The 21300-nt window shown below is 40.9% G+C and overlaps 1 protein-coding gene across 2 annotated transcripts in view; it reads left to right on the plus strand.

The window, feature by feature from the left end:
- NR5A2 (nuclear receptor subfamily 5 group A member 2) overlaps positions 1–3463 on the plus strand; it is a 99210-nt gene extending 95747 nt beyond the window's left edge. For both annotated transcript variants that reach the window (XM_069789387.1, XM_069789388.1), the window contains exon 8: positions 134–3463. In XM_069789387.1, the coding sequence (XP_069645488.1) occupies positions 134–381 (248 nt within the window). In that variant the 3' untranslated portion in view covers positions 382–3463. The remainder of the gene's footprint in view (positions 1–133) is intronic.
- Positions 3464–21300: the final 17837 nt, after the last annotated feature.

The following is a 21300-nucleotide window of genomic DNA, read 5'->3' on the forward strand; positions in this document are numbered from 1 at the left end:
GCAGCTTGTAAAGTATGCTTTTGTCAGGAGGAAAAAAACCCCAACCCCATCCATTTAGTGAAACACTGCCTTCGTAAACAGGAATTAAAATGCAACTCAATTGTTGTTACTTTTTTTGTTTATTATCATTCAGATGTCAAAAATCTTGAGAACTTCCAGCTTGTGGAAGGTGTTCAGGAACAAGTGAATGCTGCTCTGCTGGACTACACAATGTGTAATTACCCACAGCAAACAGACAAATTTGGGCAGCTTCTCCTGCGACTACCAGAAATCCGGGCCATCAGTATGCAGGCTGAAGAATACCTCTATTACAAACACCTGAACGGGGATGTGCCATGTAATAACCTTCTCATTGAAATGCTGCATGCAAAGAGAGCATAAATTATACCCATTAGAGCTTCTGCTTTCAAGGAAAAAAAAAATATTCTGAACTGCTCCAAGCAACACTAATTAAAATGTGGTTTTAAGACTTTGCAAAATGGTATAATAATCAAATACTAATAGTAAATAACTGATGTATCAGGGTATTTGTATTGCAAACTGTGAATCATATGCTACACATCCCCAAAGGAATCTATATAGGACTTTATACTGGAGTGAAGTGAGTTTACCCAGTGGATACTATCACCAATGTCACCATGAAAGAGGACAGAATTATTCTTGTATATTTAACTCTGCTGATTGCGAATATGAAGAAACTTGGGAGAAAAAACCTGATCCGTATTATCAAGCTAAGACAGTGAGGAATTTGAGTGCGCTAAATTCCTTCACTGCATAGCAGGACTTCAAAACCAGTTCTAATAGATGCAAAACTGCATCTATAGCATCTTCTGTCATCCTTACGAGGACACAACACTTACTTCTTCTGCGATAAATGATGTGGCATCCATTCAACAATCTGTGAGAGAGAGCTGGCATAGGCCATGTGCTATGTAGTATCGCCACCAAATCCCAAGAGGCTGGTTTTGACTGTCGGTCTCTCAGGCCTGCAAATTGCTAATATGAAGAATCTGTTATCCAGTTAGCTTGGCATTCTTACTATGTTCTGAAGTTTGTTTTGTCACGTGTTCATGTTGTTCTATCAGACAGTATCCCTATTCCACTGCTGTTATCGGATAGCTATTAAATAGCTAAGATAAATATTCCAAAACAAATTAGCCAATTCAATGATATACTTAACTAGTGCAGTGGCTAAAATATGGCTCTGCTATATATTCACGGCCATTTCCAAATAAAGGAAGTGGAGATATTTTAGCCATCACGAACAAGACCAAAAAAAAAAAGGGGGGGGGGGGGTTGACAAAAAAAAAAAAAAGTTTTTCAGGACACTAAATCCTGATGTTAAAAAACTAAAAAGAAAATTTTTTAAAAAAATGCATTTAGGGATGCAAGAATAGACAAAAGAATTGTATGACCTGATGATGCCATGGAGCTTATTAAGAAATGATCTTTAAAATTGCCAGTAATTAAGAAACTTAAATTTCAACTCAAACATTCAATATCTGATGAAACTTCTTCCTTTTAAAGTTAAGTAATACACATCTTCTACGCAAAGAAAGAAGAGTGATACTGCTATGTCTATGTAGGCCAAAGTCTGCTGCAGAACAAATATTAGAGAAGAACAAACAATTATCTCTCTGTCCAAATGCAGATATCAGTATTAACATGTAGTGCCACAGTTATAAGTCTTGCCTTATTTCATTACCCTTAAAGGTAACTGTGCAGGTGTGGATCAACATACATTTAAAATAAAGTATTAATCTCTAACATTAACAAAACCATAGTGTTTACATTCTTTAGGTCCTGTGGGGGAAAAGCTGTGATAAAATTGCAGAGCAGTGATTTCCTTATTATTTCTTTTAAATTGGTAATTATTTTACCAGTACTTAATTACTGTATGTCGTGAGACACTAAAATCAATAGGGGTATTTCATTTTTACTTTAATTTTTAAGATTATCGGCTGCACAATCACTTGTAGAAACTGTATAAAATCCTAATCCTTTAATGTTTTTCATGAAGATTGCTGGCTTTTGAATAGTTTATTTATATTGTATATGATAGTTTTCACTGTAGACAATTATGATGCTAATTTATTGTTCTTTGGTTTCATCTTTATATAAGATATAGCCAGAATGAAGAAGCCAAATATGTGTTTACTGTAGCATGTCTTCAAGTTAGTGGAACATAGTTCAGGGACACACAAGGGTCTTTACAAATTAAAATCATTCACTTGATTAAATGTCTGTAAATCTTCATAATCCTAAATGTAGTTTATTTAAATCTATTGTATGTGAGTTAGAGCTTTTTCTGTTTCATGTGAACTTGAAAAGGTGCATTTCTCTTATTTTTTTTCCAACCATTCATACATTGTATACCAAAGACATCAGTTATTACATCTGCATTAGTACAAAGCACACTATTTTAATCGTATTAATCAGCTCTAATATTCTGTCCATGCATAGGGTACAAACACAGCAAAGCCTAGTGTCTGCGACTCCTAGATGCCAGTCTTATATCACAGAACACACGTACTGTTGTACACACCAAAAGCAAACCAAACACAGCTCCCTGACTCATCCCACACAGCAGACATGCAAGCATTATTTAAATAACAGTGCTCTCCCTCAAACAAACTAAATTAGCAGAAAGGAAAATGCAGGTGGTGATTGATGGTGGCTATGAAATACGTTTACCCATGTGTACAAGGTAAGTGTGGTCATTCTTTCAGTTTTGGAAGAAAAACAAAGCATATTTCAAGTGTTGGCATTCTGTGCTTTCTCTTTTTTTCCTGTTGAAATGCTACAGTGAATCTCACTGAATATTAAGAAAAAAAGCTGAAAAAATCTTGCTAACTGTATTCATAGCACCATTATCTATATACAGGACAAAAGAATTAAAATAAGGACATAGAAGAAAAGAATGATTTTTTCATACAATGTAATGGAAACAATTTCAGATAAACTAACATATATTTGCCCACATCTGTGGTTCCAAGAATCCCACCAGATTGCCCAAAGTACACGAAGAAAAAAAACCCAAAATGAACCAACAAAAAAAAAAACAAAACCCCACCAAAAAAAACCCCCTCATGTTAATTGTTAACTACTTTGTAATCAGACATTTACTTCTGACTGCCTTATTGATTACAGGACATATTAGTAAAAGCAGACTAACATTGAAAGGGTTTGGCTTTGGCTGGTTTATTATAGTTGTTCTGTGTTTGTAAACAGACAATCTGTAAAGTCTGACTATTTGTATTACAGATGTTCTGCAGCTGCCTTGGATTTAAATCCATGCAACTCTTAGAATGTGCAGTGAGTTACTTGTTGAAGTTGAAATTCTCTTACTGTATCGGTGAAATACATATTGTCATGTCAGTTATTGCCAGGAGTTTCTCATTGCCAATGGAATTTTTTTTTTTTTTCAGTATTTCAATAAATATTGATATGCCCATGCTGATTACTTTATAATTGTCTTTTTAACAACATCATTCCACTGAAATGAAGCACCAGTCAAAAATCAGTTACTCAGAAGAAGAGAGTAAAATGCAGGAGAAATAAGCACCAAAGAGAATTTGATGCAGAGCAGAAGACACAAACGTGGATAGCGGCACCTTCAAAAGCTCAGACAGCGATGGTGAAATTGCCTAGGCTGAAGCAAAATAAATACAGCTAAACAGATCAGAAAAGCTGAATCTCTTATCAGAAAGGAATTTACCAGTTAATACCTTCCAATTAATACCTTTCATCTCATACCGCACACTTAATTTTTGCTTTACATGTTACCCATGAAGAGTTAAGCAGCCAAAGCATCAGAGAGGGAAAATGACAGAACAAAAGAAAATCAGGTAACAGGATCCAGCAGAGCTCAGGATAGCCTCTGAGCAATGTAAATACGTGGCAGGGCCAGGGGCAAACCCACAGCTTCCAACACAAGGGCCAGCAGAGGCTGCCAAGGAGGCAGATGTTACTGTTACCAGAGAAAAATATTTTCCTAAAGTTGCCCTCTGGCTCATTGGATTGCAATTTCAAGAGCAGGAGGTGAAGTGGTCCAAGAGAGCTTGTCAGCAGTACCCTACTGTTTTGAGACCAAGTCCACTGCTTCCCCTGAACTGTCTGGTAGTTGAAAAGGGGCTGTTCTCTGAGGTGCCAAATGTTAATGCTTCAAGGGGAAAAAACAGGGCCATAACTAGGTACTTACAAATCCTGCACTTGAACAAAACAAAGCTGGTTCAGTGTTGCAATAAAAACAGATTAAAACAAATAGGATTAGGTGGCTTACAGGTGAGGAAGGACTGTTTTAACTCTCAGGAATCATAACTGAAACCCATGATTTTGCATAAGACCCAGGGTCTTGAGCAACCCAGATTTCAGGGTTGATGTATTTTAGATAGTTTTCCTTATGAGAGAGATATTTTAGGGCGATACATCTAGTATATACACTACCCATTTCAATTACAAGAGGATTTATTTTTAACTGAGTTTGACACTAGTTCTGGAACGATCTGCTGCATTTTTTTATTGGAAACATGGAGAGAGGGAATTCAATGTAACACAGGTCAAGTCAGTACAATACTTAGTGATCTTGACAATTTCCTGGAATGCTGAATAACAGTTTTTATTAACCCCTGATTTGAAGCCTATAGTCTAGATACATCACAAAAGTTCTAACAATATTTCTACCTTCTCCAACATAGTTGTTGTTGTTTTCCAGGGAAATTCTATATAGGTGCACCTGCCAGAATCTGGAATGGCAGACAAAGAGCATTAAACTAACAGCAAGCCAAGAAAATTAAAGATAAAACTTTTAGGGGCATCAGGTCCTAAAGCTATATAACCCTGTGATGCTGGCATGAGCCCAAATACTTCTGTGCCAGTCCAGCAATTTCAGTTACACGTAACCCTGTAGAGAAAAGATTAATTTTCTAAGGGTAATTTGCCAACAATATGAAAAACCTTTGCTGAACGATAAAGGCAGAAGAGGGCCTGACCCTCGGATGGAGCACAGACATGCCCACCCTCATGTCAGTGGACCTAAGCTGAAGAGAGCAACACTAGAAGCTACTTGATAGATATAGTCTGGCCAGCACACATCAGTGGGACAAGACAAAGCTTCCCTTCATCAAACGTACTTTCCAAACCTCTTATTTTTGCTCCTCTGCAGAACAAAACCCTCTCCAATTTATTGGTGGTCTTTAAGTCTGGCCTGCGAGCTTGGACTTGCAATACTAGGTGAGTTTTCACCATTGCCCCAGTAAGGTCCTCACCCCTATTTCCTATTCACTGTAACTTCCTTTAGTCCTAGATTAACTATCAGGCTTATGGAAGTTTTCTGCTATGTATGTCCTGTGTACACCCAAGTGGATAATTCAGGCGCAAGGTAAAGCAAGATGGTGGAATGCAGACTCCTGATGCTGTCTGTATTCATGGTGGCTCAGCTGTAGTGCCCTGCGCAGACCCCTGGTGCCCTGCCTTGGTAAGGACTACAGGTTTTGACATTAGTTAGCAATAAAACACAGGCTAAAACAAACTGTAGAAAATCCTAGTGCTGGAGTCGCAATTTTGTCCATTCACATCTTGTTCTTCCTATGCTTCGGGATCAGTAAATTTCCTGCAAAAGGGTGAGATGACTGTCAGTTTGAGATGAAGGATGTTAGGACGCTTCCAGTACCACCAATTATTTATCCTGCTGCTGCAAACCAAAACTTTCACAGAGCAAGATCCTCCCTGTGCAGCATTCACGTCAATCACCCTGCAACGGATGCTGCTGAATGTTTGCTGGATACTACCAATCCAGGCTGTCAGTTGCAATTATATAGCAAAACAGGGACTCCGCACGAGAGGGAATAAAGTGCGTTTGTGGGAAGGACCCCAAACAAGTCACTGTTTGTACAACAGAAACTGCTGACGGCCATTCAGCAGCTGCTGGCATGCCTACAGACACATGCACACACGCCACATGGCACCTATGGGAATTCCGAAAGCACATTCAAACATCCAGTACTTCTGTTCCTATATAAAATATTTCATGAGGCACTGCTCCCTGGGGGGCACCAACCTTCGGTCATCTGCATGGCTTGATTCCTGTTTCGCAGCGGTGTCCTTCCACTCGTGTAAACAGAAGAGCGCTGGTGCAGAATAACGGAAAAGTGAGGTAGGCCTTTCTGATCAGTACTGTGGCGTTTATATCTTGCACTACATCACTACAGCTGTCCTGCTCTTTACGACTTGATCTCAACCTACATGTATCAAAGAAGGGAAGTTCTTCAAAGCGCTCTGCTTCCTATAGCAAAGCAGCACATTGCAGCTGTGTGTTAAAAGGAGGCCTGTAGGACTGCCTGTGTTTGAATTTCACGGTAAGAAATATGGAGTATTGTAAATGTCTATTATGATCAGTCCATAAACTACAGTAGAAAGCAAAAGAGATAACAGGGGAGGAATAGCTCCAAAAGAAAATAAAATAAAAAGGAAGCACATGGGCATGGAGGAGACACGAGGATATTTATGTCTCATAAATATTTAATCTTGATTCACTTTTAATCTAAAGGAAAAAAACTAAATAAAATATGCTGGATTATTATCATCACTTTGAAAGATTAACAAGGCCTGAATAAATTATCATTTATGTATTTTAGGGACCTGCCATGGCAAGTGATATTGTTTTTAATTTTCATTTAATAAACATAGTTTTATTTTACAATGTATATAAATTTCACATAAAAAACATGGCATGGAATAATTGATTGAATACGTTTAATCAATTCATTCAACTCATGCTGTGAAAAGAGAAGCTTATTATTGGAGTATGTTTTTATTTAAAATCAAACACTATAGCTGCCTCACACACTACGTCAAATTGTTTTTTCACATCGCAAATTCTACAGTATTCTACAGCAATGTCCTGCTCTTCCTAAGAAGACATTGCTATGAGTCCCACAACGTTTGGATTTGCAGTTGCAAGCTCCCCCCAAGTCCTGCATGTCTTTGCATACAGAACCTCAGACACTGAAGCTGAAAGAGGTGCTGACCACGAGAAGGTGGGGCTGGCGCGCATCTCATGGTTTTTGTTTCTTTCTTTATGTTAGTCTCCCTCCTCTGCTCACTTATGTTACTGAAAACCCAGCTGATCCTCCCCACTCCCTCCCAGTGACAGCCCTCATTCTTCACGTGAGCCTCTTGCTGCTTTTCCACTCCTTTCCATACCACTCAGATTGCCTCCACCCCAATTCATGCTCCACATTTCCGCTTTAATTTTCCTTTTCTTTGTATTACAAACAAAACTCACAAGTCAACTTTACCCAATGCATCAAGATTTTCAGAAGAGTAACCTATAAGTTGGGGAGGGGGAAACGTCAAGGACACGATATTGTCTGCGTGTTTTGAAGCAGCAAAGTGACCACAAATGTCAAAACAGGAAAGCGACTGCTGGACCTGGTCAGACCAGGCTGAAGAAACCCCAGCCAAAAGCAAGACAAGGTCACCAGTCAGTCCACTATGTCTTGGCTTACAATGGCCATCTCCACAGACCTGAAAAATCAACAATTCTTACCAAACATTGTTTTCAGAGGGAAAATAGGAAACACCCAAGAATTTTAGTTCAAGAATGGCACATAAATATTAATACTGGAATCTAAACAGAGGAGCAGCACCAGGGCTGGGATTAAATTATTTTAAGACAGACTTTTTTGCGCCAACACCACACTTAGCAATATTCGACATAACCAAGGAAACAGCCTTTGCCAAAAAGCGTAAAGGGAACAAAATTTTTCTCTTTTTTTTCTTTGTTTTTTTTATATATCAAACTTTGACAGGACTTTACCCCTTGGGCATCCTGCAGGGAAAAAAGAAAACTAAAAAGAAACCCCACTGTACTATTTGGGGTGACAGATATAAGACACCTTTCCGTGCTGTCAGAAAAACTGGCTGGCACCTCACCTGGTGTGGCCAGGGTCCTGAGGAGGTCTGGTGGAGCAGCATCAAGAGTATCTCAGTAATGTTCTGTTCAGGATGGAGCAGCAACTCCAATGAGGCAGCAGGGGCACTCGCTGCAAGTGAGTGCTGCACAGCCTGGCTGCTCCGTGTGTGATAGTACAGCACATTGGTGTCACGGGTTCCCAGCCTGTGAACGGACAGAGGAGGTAGATTTAGTGAGATTATCTGCTGCTCTAGAACTATGCTCCCCCATTTATTTACTTGGAAGTAATTAATAATGCAGAGTCATTGTCCTTTTATTGAGTGTGGGAGTTGTGAGGAACATAGCAGAATTTCAATAACAGATATTTTCAAATATTTAGACTAAAATTGATTTATTAAAAGGATCATTGTACTGATGCTATAAGCTTCACCCTGACTTACCTCTCACTTTATTTGTTAAATTCAAGTTTTGGCACTGTCTGGAGGTTGATTTCATGTGAACAACTACACGCAGTAATAATACACACAAAACAAGAAAAAAGCTCCAGAAAGGAAGTCATCACTTTAGGGTGATAAAATTGAGGCCAAGGACACTAGAAAAACCCTGTTTTCTTCCTGGCAGTTACTTTGTAGTTGTTCTGCTTTGTTTTAATGTCTTCTCATGAAAGCCCTAAGTAACACAATACAAACTAATGTAGCCAGGAATAAAATGATAATTTGTTTGTAGTTTAAAGAATTATTTTGGAAAAAAGTGTATGTACAGACATAATTGACACGTTCCAGAAGACAGATAAAAGAGCAAAAAGTCTTGCCCCACTTTTTTCTTTAAAAAAAGAAATAAAAATTGTTGTATTTTGATAGGCCTGCTAAGTCATGAGGTATTTGAGGCTCAGGTCTGTAGTACAGCTTGTATGAGAGATGGTTCCTGGAGATCCAGAGCAGACAACCCAGGAATCCTTAGTTCTCTTCAGTCTTGCAAACTTGCCTATAATCCTGGAAAATCCCCAGGATGCGCTGCCTCAATCTTCCCACCTGTAACACACAGCCAAGGCTGACCTACATCCTGCGCTGTTCCAGAAACATGGTTATTTGTCACAATAACGTTTAAAACCTGTAACAAACACGAGAAATAGTTGAAAAGTGCCATCAGGACGTGAGGTGTTACTGGTGTATCCACCCTGAAGGGAGACTGGCTGCCTGGAGAGCACCCAGGCAGCTCCAGAGGGGCAGCCTTGAAAGGTTGGATTTCCCAGGCAGAAGGCAGCTTTTGTGCGCATCTCCTGGTATCCACAAATAGAGCCTGGCTTTGGGGATGGTGTTTTATTGACAGACTACCCCTATCCCAAGGTACTAAGGAAGAAAAGAGAAAGAACCAAAGAACAAGGCAAGTTCTCCTGGGAAGAAACACAAATGAGGACAAACTCCCTCTTTCCGTTTCAAAGGATTTTTCTTCAAGTTATTTGATATCATTTCAATCAAATGTAAGCAGAGATTTCAACATATTTCTTCTGAGAGTATTAGCCTCTCTAACAACTCTCTCAGTCTCTCTCTCTCCTCTGATTCCCCCAAATGCACGATGTGTGGTTGTCAGCGTGCTAAGTTAAGCGTTCCTCCCTTAGATCATTATTTCCACTCTTTAATTGTTCTTTCAGCCTTCTGTAGAATTATTGTTACCCAGATTGTGTTGGTGCTGCTTTCCAAACACAGATGAGTAACAGTTCCTGCCTTTAAGAGTGCACATTCTCGAAATAAACCTTTCAAATTCTCCACCCAAGACAAAACACACCAATTACAGCTGTAGCAGTCTTCAAAGGTTTTTCAACTCTCTGAATTCCTATTTCTGACATGAAACAAAATACACATCTTTTATTAACGTAAAACTAAGCAGGGCCTTTTCCAAGAAACTGAGCTTGCATTACAAAACTGACCTTAAGGATCTGAACTTCCCCAGAAATAAAAGTCTTGAGTTTTAGACCTTTGCCATGCCTCATTCCCGTAAGCAGCATGTAATGCGGAAACTACAAAAGGATCTCTGTGCCCCAGCCCAGCCTGGTTTATGAGCAGCACTTACATGGCACACGCATGATGGTACAACCAAGGAGACACTGCTGACGGAGATCTTCCTCCCTTTACAGGCTGAGCTGTTAAAAGGTAGTTAGCAGACCTGTTGCACAGATAAGTTAGAATGGAAAAGTTAAAAGGCAAGGCTTTAGGAGAAGCCATGCAAAGCCACAACAGAAATGCAAAGTAATTCATTCCAATTAGTGCAAAGAAAGAAGCTGAAAATGACTCAGGGCAGTCAATTCACTTCATTACAAAAAAAGTTTATTTCTATAGCCCATTCACATAAGACAGTTTATTTGGTTTCTGGTCACTCTAGCACACTGCAAAATGTAAACTGTACAAGCTAATTAATCCAAGAGTGGAGGAATGAGGTCTCATTCTGTATTTGCTGTCGAAGCTCTGAGCAGAGAGATGTGCTTGTTGTTATTGACACACGGTAAAACATCTCTCTTGAGCACACTGATCTTTGATTATTACCTGTAGGTTTGTGGCCACAGATTCTCCTAATTTGTTTTGCTACTGTGTAATTTCTTCTAAGCTACACTACAAAATGCCTACTGGAGTCAAGGGAGAACATTTCCACAGCACTTGATGCGCAGAAATTTTACTGCTGAGCTTTCGGAGGCACTTAGCTCACCACGTAGATACTCAGTATATTGGGTCGCTGAACTGTAATAAAAGACATCATTAAGTGAAACATTTGATGGAGGTACTTGGCTCATTGGATCAGTGGTTATAAGGAACTCCTTGTGAAGCTAATAGATAAAAAAATGAAGTCTTTTGATTTCCAAAGACTAGCCTCTCTTTTTAAAGAGGGATACATGGCAGTTTCTAGTAATACACATAATAACTTAAGACATTTTCAGGAAGACCACACATTACCACTGTCAGAGCTGCAACAATACTTTGGTCATTGGCACGTACAACCAGCACTGACATCAATAAATTTATGTTACAAAACTTGCCAGGACCCTGCATCGTACTATTACAATGAAAGTGCTGAGAGATTCACTGATTTTTAAGAATTCGCTCTCCAAGTCCACTGCAACCTTGCAGTGGAGCCAGACAAATCCATTGAAACGTAACAGTTACACAATTTCTTTCCAAAAGCGAGACAATATCGCCTATAAGGTTACCAAAAGTTTGCGCTTCTCACTCTTCCTCTAACCTTCGTCCTATTCATTCTCCACCTATCTGCAGCACAAACCCTCAAGCCTAACTCAGTGGCCAACAACATCACATCAGTTTGATTTTCAAGCTTTAAATGGAGCATAGCCAGCACTAGAAAATTTGGTATTAGCTGGCCAATGTGCAAGCCGCAGTGCAGCTGCTGACTAGCTATTTCATTACTACAGGTACGTCTCCAAGTAAGCAGTCACAGATGCCACCAGTCTCTTCCCCCTGTCCCACCTCCTCTGCACTGAAATGTCCCTGCAGGGGAGCGGCTGGCTGTCCCTCACCAGCGCTGGTCAGGACAGAGAGCGGAGCGTGACTGCACCCAGCTGCAGCCAAGAGCCATGCATGGGAAGAAGTCACCACACGACAAATGTTTTAGAAACATTAAGCCTGTGAAACCAGAGTGAAAGGTAATGGACTGTTTTAGGATATTAAAGCAAATGTGTTGACAATGTAGTAACTAAATCCAGCTGTAGGAGAAGAGACAGGGTCCTGGAACACAACTTCCAACTTTCCTTGGAGAAAGGAGACTAATCTGGAAATATATCCCTAAGAAAATTCTGCTTTGGACCTCCTAGTTCAGCTACAGGTAAGAATGAGTCTCCTTTCTTCTTTGGCACTACCAAGGGCTTCCTGATGAACTAAGCTATGGGTGACAGAGCAAACTACAGAACTCCTGGGGAGGGTCCCCACGTGCTTCACTTTCACAGCTTCCTCAGAGAGGGATCTCAGTTTGAGAGGGACACTTGACATTTCAAATACACCCGTATGGACTGGATCGACCTGTGACTGGTGGCATATAATATAGTAAAGGGTAATCCAACAGAGCATAGTTCTTACAGCTCAATAATATTTTTTTTTCCTTCAAAACAGTGAATTTCAAACATTGAGAACAGTGCGCTCACACTCCAGCTCTGGCTGATGCTCACATAGTAAGTACATTAAGAGTGAAGAAGCAACATGCAATGTCAAACCATTTCCATGAGTTTTGCTATCACTTTGCCTCAGCAGTGAACGTTTTTGTGTTCAGAGAGGTTGAAATATAACATGTCTACCACTGGGAAGTACTGCTCTTTAATAGTATCACTGGTATTATCCCTATGATAGTTTAAAAAACCCACACCAAACTATCAATTTCATTCATTGCGCAGGAAGCTGTATTTTTATCACTAGCATGACAAAGCCCTGACCTGGCTGAGTACCTAGCTACTACCACATCATGCATTTGAAAAAGTTTAATGCTTCACAAAGGAATAGCAAGCAAGAGATGGCACTGCTATCACACTTCTCTACTACTACCTGTACGAAACAGTTCAGTTGCTTCATTGCCTCTGTTTTGTGGGCTCTGCTACTTTTGTTCTTATGCCACCTCCTGCCTTAATTTTAATGAGCAAAAACTGGATAATAATCACAGAAAACAACACAAGGTTTTCTGAGAATCTATTTACCCATCTGCTCCAAGTCTGGTGTCATGTCACTAAACCATCATTAAAATAATTGCCTCTAATAGCAGGTTATAAATGACTCCCCAGTCAAAGACTACAGCTACTTGTATAAAATACACTGCTATATTGAGAGAACACAAGCATTGTTTCTTAATTCATTTGCTACTTATGATATGTAAATGCCATAAATAATGCAAATTTAAGGGGGGAACCCACCTAGGATATTTTAAGCAGCACATTTCTGGAAAAAAGGGATTGTGGTTCTACTACCAATCTCATCCTTCTATATCACCAAGCACAAATGGCTTTCACAGCTCTTTTTACAAAGCCATCTCAAAAGAAACAGGATCAGTTGGTGGAAGCAAACTTTTATTATCACAGAATGGTTTGGGTCAGAAGGGACTTTTAAAGAAAGTCTAGGGCATCACTGAGGAGACGCTGAGTTCCCATGTCACGCAGGCTGCTGTCTTGGTCCCAGAGATAGTCACTTGACATCAGTCGCCATCGAGCTCTGAAGCAGAAATGACACACATGCAGGAGCAGACCCTCCCAAGCATGCAGAAACCAGCAAGACAACATCTGTTAGGTCACAAAATATGCCAAACTGTTGAATTGCCTGTGACCTATCACAGCCACCGCTCCTACGCTACACTTGAGTTACCACCAAAGCCAACAAGACACACAGAAGCCATCGTGACCGAGGGAACCATTGGAAAAGGTTTGGGGTTTGCTCATTTGTGTGGCTTTTTCTCTTGCTTCTGTATCAGTAACAGTGTGACAAACCTAGCAGGAAAAACTTCTACGACTTCACCCAATGAAATGCTCCTCCAGTATTGCACAGGTTAGCAGAAAACACCCATTGTTTCTGAAACTAAATACAAACAAGCCTGTGCTTCTGCTACTAAGAAACCTAAATATAAATTCCCTTTCTGCCTAAGGGAGGAGGGTGTGAGGCCCATGTACTGGCCAGAGCACAGTCCTAGTCCTGACACTGGAGCACAATTGTAGGAATTGGCCGGAATCCCAATTTCAAAAATATCAAGAGTGACATTGAAAAAAAATTAGAAGTATATCTTAAGTATACCTTTCCTCATCATACTTCTTTCCAGAGAAATTACTTCTTACAACCAACTTCCCAAGATTTTTTTCAAGCTCTCCATCTAGGCTTTCATAAAGAAAACATGTATGTTACACAAAGCTAAGGTCATACCAGCACTATTAAAGAACAGCAACATGACTTTCTAGTATCAACTTTCATGCTCCAAAACACTGTTCTGTTGGCCTGAAAAGGATGTAAACCTATATACACAGATCTGTTTTAACATCCCTGGTTGGTAACGCCAACTATAACTGCTTCTTATTATGAGAGATGCCTGGAATGCCCACTAATGTCATAATTCCCAGTAACTGTAAGCAAGAGTGGTGACAGGATCAGGGGAATTTAACCATGGCAATAAATATTACAGAGACTACCAAAATACCAAAAAGAAACCAAGACAAAAAGTAGTCTGCTGAGCACTGTGAATGCATTATAACACAGTAGCTGGCAAGTCCATGCACCAGTGTCTTCCATGGGTTATGTTTGGGGTTGCTGCAGGTGCAATCTCAGCTGTTCCAGTCAATTGAAAACTGTCCAGTAGCAGGAATCTGCCATGTAGGTTAGGTCAACATTTCTGCAGCGACTGTGCAGTAATCAGTGACCTCCTGAAAATTCAGCACTTGGTATGGTCTTAACTCTGGGTACTTGAGGATTTTCTTGTCTGGTTGGGCTTCTTGAGTGGCAGGAAGGAAGATGGGGGCCATTGAAGGGAGGAGGTTTGAGCATCCTCCATCTCCTCCCCACTTACACTAACAATGTCAATGCCATCTAGTGGTCAAGGTACTGTGACGTAAAAAAGTGGGTAAAGTTACACAAACATTGCTTGGGGTGAAACCTGAGAAATGTAACTTTTTATACTGCATACTTTATGCTTCTCATCATAAAGAACAAAAGAGCAATTTATACTGGAAAGGTTGTTTTTCAGTTCTCTCTCGATGGGTTCAGCAAAGAATGGTATTTTACATCTGCCTCTGCATCCTTGTATTTCTAAACATGGCAGAGGTAAAAATAAATCAATAATGGGCAAACCTTGCATCCAGCTCTATGAATGGCAAAAGAGATTAAACAAACACCAATATTTAAATTTAGCAAATATGTACCATTGCAAGACCAGAGCATTTGAAAGCTGTATTTTCAACAAAACCAGACCATAAATACAGTCCATTCAAGGACATACATACAGTCAATAACATCCAATGCACTTAAAGAAGGCAAGAAATAGAAAAGTCATAAGGATAAATGCACACTTAACACCTAAAGTCTTTTTGTCAGAAAACAAGGAGATGAGTATTTAACATCATCATCAGTATTTAACACGTTTTGTAATACCTTTTGTTCCAATTTGATATCCAGTTTGGGGTGGTGGGGATCTTTCAGTTTGTTTCAGAATGCTTCTCCAAAGCTTGTCCAAGACTGGATATGTCTGGAAATGTGGTAAAAACAAACCTTGTTGAAAGATGGTCACTGCTTACAAGAACCTATCCTACTTTTCTTTCTGAAACCAGAAATGGCTGACACATGCAACAAAAACTACAAATAAAAGCCAAGGCAAAAGAGCTTTTATGTCTGCATAAAACCTGTTGTCCTGGTTTCAGCTGGGGTAGAGTTAATTTTCTTCGCAGTAGCTGGTATAGTGTTGTGGTTTGGATTTAGTATGAGAAAAATGTTGATAACACCCTGATGTTTCAGTTGTTGCTAAGTAGTGTTTAGACCAAGTCAAGGATTTTTCAGCTTCTCATGCCCAGCCAGCCAGAAAGCTGGAGGGGCACAAGAAGTTGGGAGGGGACACAGCCAGGGCAGCTGACCCAAACTGGCCAATGGGGTATTCCATACCATGTGATGTCATGCCCAGTATATAAACTGGGGGGGGAAGCTGGCCAGGGGCTGCTGCTCAGGAAATGGCTGGGCATTGGTTGGTGAGTGGTGAGCAACTGCATTGCACATTTCCTGTTTTGTATATTCTAACTCTTTTATGATTATTATTATCATTATTATTATTTTCTTCCTTTTCCGTCCTATTAAACTGTCTCTATCTCAACCCAAAGTTTTACTACTTTTTTTTCCTCCCTCAATTCTCTCCCTTATCCCACTGAGGGGGCAGGGAGACTGAGCAAGCAGCTGCATGGTGCTTATTTGCCAGCTGGGGTTAAACCATGACACCTGTTCAACCTAATTTTCCCAGAAAATATGATAGCAAATTGCAAGGTGTAAGGCAAATTGCAAAAAGTACCCTGAAAACAAAATCATGTCAAGACATTTCGGAAAAATGCTGAACTTGTTCATGTATTATAGCACATATCACGTTACTCTCTGAAAGGGAACAAAAACTTACCATTGGTTCCAATACAGGCAGTTTCTCCTCCCCTGCACATATTTTCTGTACATTCAGACAGAGATTTTGCAAGCACACAGCTATAACCCCAGTTTTGGTCCCACCCAGCTCAACCCTCTCTTCAGAAGCCCCTGGTTTTCAGGTCTTCCTAACTTGTTCTTGCAGATGCAAGTTTTTTCTAAGTTTCATTGTAGTTTTCGGTATAGAAACACTGCTTCATACACACAGATGCTTGTGTGCTAACCCAACCAGTTGGTAATGTTTTGAGTAATGCATCATAAGAGCAATGGCACCTTAACGATGTATTACATTAATACATCATCAAAGCTATGACACTCTTATGATATATTAGTTTAATATATCATAGCAGTGCCATACCTTGGACAATGTATTACTCCAAAACATAGCAACAGCCAGAAAGCTCTCAATATAAGTTTTGTGGGTTTTTCAACTTATTTATATTATATGAGTTTGGGTTTGTTGTGTTTTTTTAATTTCTCAGAAATAACAGTGTTCACTAGGGACAGTAGACTGTAGTTATCTACTGATAAATACCAATATTCCTAAGAAGCTATTTCACAGTCCACCACCTAATACACCCTAATCTGCAGCGTGGATTATTGTGCTGGGGTACACGTAGTTGGGGAGGAGGGGAGTGCTCGTGCGTACCTGCTTTTTGCCCGGAGCCCCCACACACAGTGGTAGGAGAAGGGGAGCTGATCACCCACTCTGTAGTCACACCAAAATGCCACACACAATCAGCTCCTCCTTAAAACAGCCAGCAAAGGCTCTGTAAAATGAAGGGTTTCTTAAAGACAACCTTCCTCAAAAAGGGTTGCTGGAGAAGAGATGGAATTTATTTAAAAAAAAATTCCTTACTTTGAAACACGGTGCTGACATTTGCAGTGACATACCAAAAACCCCACCAGAACAGTGAGATGCGTACTCATCATATTACTCACACCCCCTGCATCATGACACAGCCCGCCTTCAGCTGCATTCCCTTTCCTCAGCCCCACGCTTGCTGGGCTCCTCCTTTTCTGGCACCACAGAAGTTAGCTTAGACACAAGCCCTCTACATTCAAAGAGTTGCCCGTTTCCTAAGGGCACAGCTCTTCCCATACAGGAAAGATGAACACATTTAATTTTAAAGTGCTTGGCTGAAGTTCCCATGAGCATCCCCAGGGCTAAGCCAAGCCCCCTCCTCAGGGACCTTCCCCCACCTGCTCAACACCATGGCATGTCCAAGGCAGCATATTTCTCCCACCAGAGAAGATGTGGCCTATTTCTACATATGTACTGCTCCCCATAAACTCCAGGCTCTTTTTGCCCTCCTTCGTGCTCCTGTAACTCCTGCTGTTGAGAGACAGCTGCATTTGGCACACAGGTCGCTGCTGCTCGCCAGCTCTCTCTGGTCCTTCCCACTACCTGTGTGGCGTGTGCTGATGGTGCTGGGATCTCTCGCAGCCTCTCTGGGTTTCCTTTGTCACTGCTGAGGGCAGTGGAAGTTACACCGGGCCACAAATCTGCTGTGAAAATGGTAAAAGCCCAACATGGCTGGTGTTGGTGGTCCTCAACTCCATGGTTCCTTCAGACAGTCTTGTGGAAGTCAGTGCCACGTGCTGGCATTAGGGTCCACCTCCGTGGGGAGGTGAGCATACCTGAGACAATGCAAGGGAAGCAAGAACTGCTGAGGAGGGAGGGGGAAAGCAAGAGGAACAAGGCAGGGAGGGCAGAGAAGACAAACAGGAGACAAGGAGATAATGCAGAGGCCTCCAACAGAAATCAGTGCTCGCAGTTTCCTGAGTGTTTGGAGTTAACCGCATCCTCAGTTCAGAACTCATCCCTTGGATGAGTCTGACTGAAGACAAAAACACTCAACCCCTACAAAGAAATCCATTTGTACATAAATAAGCCAATTTTATGAATGCTGACTTGTTTTTTCTGGTCTTATCTCTAAGATTCCCTACATTAATATTTTCCAATGGTCTAATGTAACCTGTAAGAGACACTGTTTTCCCTGCCTAACACTTCAACTTTATTTTTGAAGCAAAACCACATTTCTTATTCACACGGATGATAAAGCATGTCATTACTAAGATACAGTTAAGTTACTCTCTATTAAATTACACTTGTACACATTCTAATAATTTACAGGCAAATGTGAGTCTGGATTCAATTTTTATTTCTCTTCATTTAAATACACTAATATTCTTCTATTTCTTTGGTACCCAGCATTCTGTATTTTCCCACGGTGCCGAATCCTTCAGAAGCATAAAACATAAGTAGTCATAACATTACTGGAGAAGGGGATAAATGCTACTCATACACATTTGAAAAACACAAGTCTTCACAGAGAAGGAAAAAAAAAATAACACACATTAGCAGAGTAAGAGATTAATGAGAAAATGTAGCCAAGAAAACAAGAAGGGGTGCTCAGTTTTCAAGGGGTGGGAAAAACCTCATAAAACCAACTTTGCTTACGTATAAAAACAACTGCTGTATAACAGACCTGAAAAAGTGTTCTTTGCATATATATAGTCCCTTTCCCTGTAGGTCCCAAAAATATTTCACCTAGGTGAATCCCCACTTTAGAGATACAGGGAGTGGGGAGGAACAAAACCTATCCAACCTGAGTGACTTTGGGGAAAGCTACAAAGTAATTTTGGGAGTGCAGAACAGAAAAGGAAAACAAACTACTTTCACCTACCTTGTCCAGTAGCTTAGTCGTCAGTATTCAACATGGATCACAGGGCTAGGTGATCCACAGGACCCTGCCCTTCCCACTACACCTGAGAGCAGAGCTGGAGTGAAGACAGGAGGCAGCAGCTGAGACCTGCGCTGTTCACCCAGCAGCTGGCAACAGAGTTCTGTCCTCCATATAGCCCTTTCCTGGGTCCATCCCCAGCTCAGAAGATGCTTTTTGCTTGGTGAGCCACCTTGGCTTGCTGACATAGCTAAAGTATCACTCTCTCCAGGGTGATGGCTTTTGAAACCTGCTAACCAGCTCCAGGTCCTAATCTTTACACAAATACACTCTATCAGAATTAATACTAATGGAAACGTCATCAAGACACATCTGTGTGAAGGAAATGTAGCACAGTGCAGATGCTGAAGTACTAACAAATTACAGTGTCTTAGTAGCAACAGATATTGTGCAAAGATCTAGAGCCTGACATATGTACCGGATAAATTGAAATTATATGAGAACATAATTTAATTGTAAGATACTAACTATAAAATACCAGCACCTAAACCATTGCTGGACTGTCTTTCTGAAGGTATTGACAGGAAAAGTTATAGAGAAACTACCCATTTCTCTTGAAGAACTATAATTCAAAAAAGAACACCCCCCCCCGCCCCTTAAAAAACACTGTATAATATACAGAACCCACAAATTTAATAGGTGAACAGAAGGATTTCAATTTAGGTTTTAGAATATAAGATGACCTACAAAGAAAACCTAAACATTAATCCAAGCACAGAAATAAGTTCTGCACACCAAGGGTGAGTGCAGAAATAACCTCTGAAGAAGAGTGAATTTATAGCTCCTGTAGAATCCGTTCACCAGTTTTGGGTTTGTACTTGACACTTTGAGTGCATCACTCTGGGACATAGCTGCTGCACTGAGGCAGCGCATAAAGCAAATGGAGAATTGCCTGTTTTTTCATCTATAGGACAGCAATGAAGATGATAATAGAGAGGAACCTTTAAAAAGTCTGTGCCATACCAGAAAATGCGCAATTCTTACTGGTGACCCTCTGAGACATTTCAGTACATTAAGGAATATTCAGGTGTCTTTGGTGTCAGCAACAAACACTGAACTAGCTAGAGGACTTTATTGGAGCTATAAAGAATGTTTTCCAGAGGGTTTTCAATTCATGCACTGAATTCTCCCCTCTCATACTGCCCAGCTAGCAAGGGAGCACAAAGCTCATTTTTCAGTGTGTTAGATTCCTATGAAGTTGGCATTCTTAGGTTTTTTTAATAGGATACTGCCCCATGACACAAAACCTGTGGCCAAAAGTTATTAATGTTCTCAACAAACTATATTTTGTGATTTTTGAATTCAAAATAAAATTCTACACCTTTTCTTGAAGTCATCTATGTAGTACCTGTGACACAAAAACATCAGCTAATGATAAGACTTTTACCATATCCTATGTCTGAAACATCATTTAATAATGCCAACTTGAGGATTAGATTAAACATGGCACCTTACTCGCATTAAATTCTATTCTTAGTGCATTCAGGAGGAACATTGCACACACTTTCCTGAAAAGCTGTATGGAACCGCTACCATGGTACAGGCAAGACTGGAATTGAATGAAATCCTCATCTTAATTCATGGCACTCCTAGCCCAAAGCACACCAAAGGCAATGTAAGTCTTTAAAGGTGGGAGTGATGATGTTTTGGGATGGTTTTTTTTTTTTTGCAAAGGAGATAATCAAGCTAAAGAGAGGCAAAGGGAATGAATCAGTCCTAGGGTGCTTCAGCAGCAGGGTCAGGGACCAAACCCAGGTTTTGAAATCCTGTGCTGTTCTCTCCATCCAAGCAGAGCTGCACCGAGTTCTGGAGTTCAGTGTGGGGAGCAAAAACAGGCAGCACACCTGCCAGCACTGGGAAGAGGCAAGCACTAAGCACGGGAGGAAAGAAGAATGTGCCTCCTGCTGCTGAAAAGGGAATTAAGGACAGCCAGGCACAGACTTCCCAGGTGTAGCCCCCATTCCCACCGGAGGTCCTCAGGACCCGCACCTACATGACATCATTACAAGGTACGGTTGTGCAGTCCCCAGAAGGGAGCTGTGCCCACCCTAGAGGCAGCCCCTCTCCAGTGGGAACAGTCACCACACATACAATAAACATCCTGTTCCTCTGCAGTCTGCAAGCTCAGGGAGCAAAGTTAGGCCATAAAAAGATTTTGCTGCTCCTGAAAAATTCATGTCCTGAGGGACGACCCCTCAGACGAACCTGGCCAGTCTTCAGCCTGCAGCTGGCCCGCAGCCACGAGCACAGCAGCAGCAATGTGCCACACGAGGCTTCCCCCACCCGTGGTCAGGGCTCCCGGACCAGCACAGAGGAGGGGACGGGGCTGGGGGACAACCTCCAAGCTCTTGGGGGAGCTACCAAGGCTTTCTGCAGAGGTGTTTTCTGTATTGTAAGCCCAGAGAACATCTGTAACTGATGTACCACTGATTCTGCATTTTGCCCAGCCAATTTTAAACGTCATCTAACCGTACTGCAACCAGCTCATGAAACTTACTAGACA

This window comes from Haliaeetus albicilla, chromosome 8, assembly GCF_947461875.1.
Source record: "Haliaeetus albicilla chromosome 8, bHalAlb1.1, whole genome shotgun sequence".
In the NCBI taxonomy this organism is placed as follows: Eukaryota; Metazoa; Chordata; class Aves; order Accipitriformes; family Accipitridae; genus Haliaeetus; species Haliaeetus albicilla.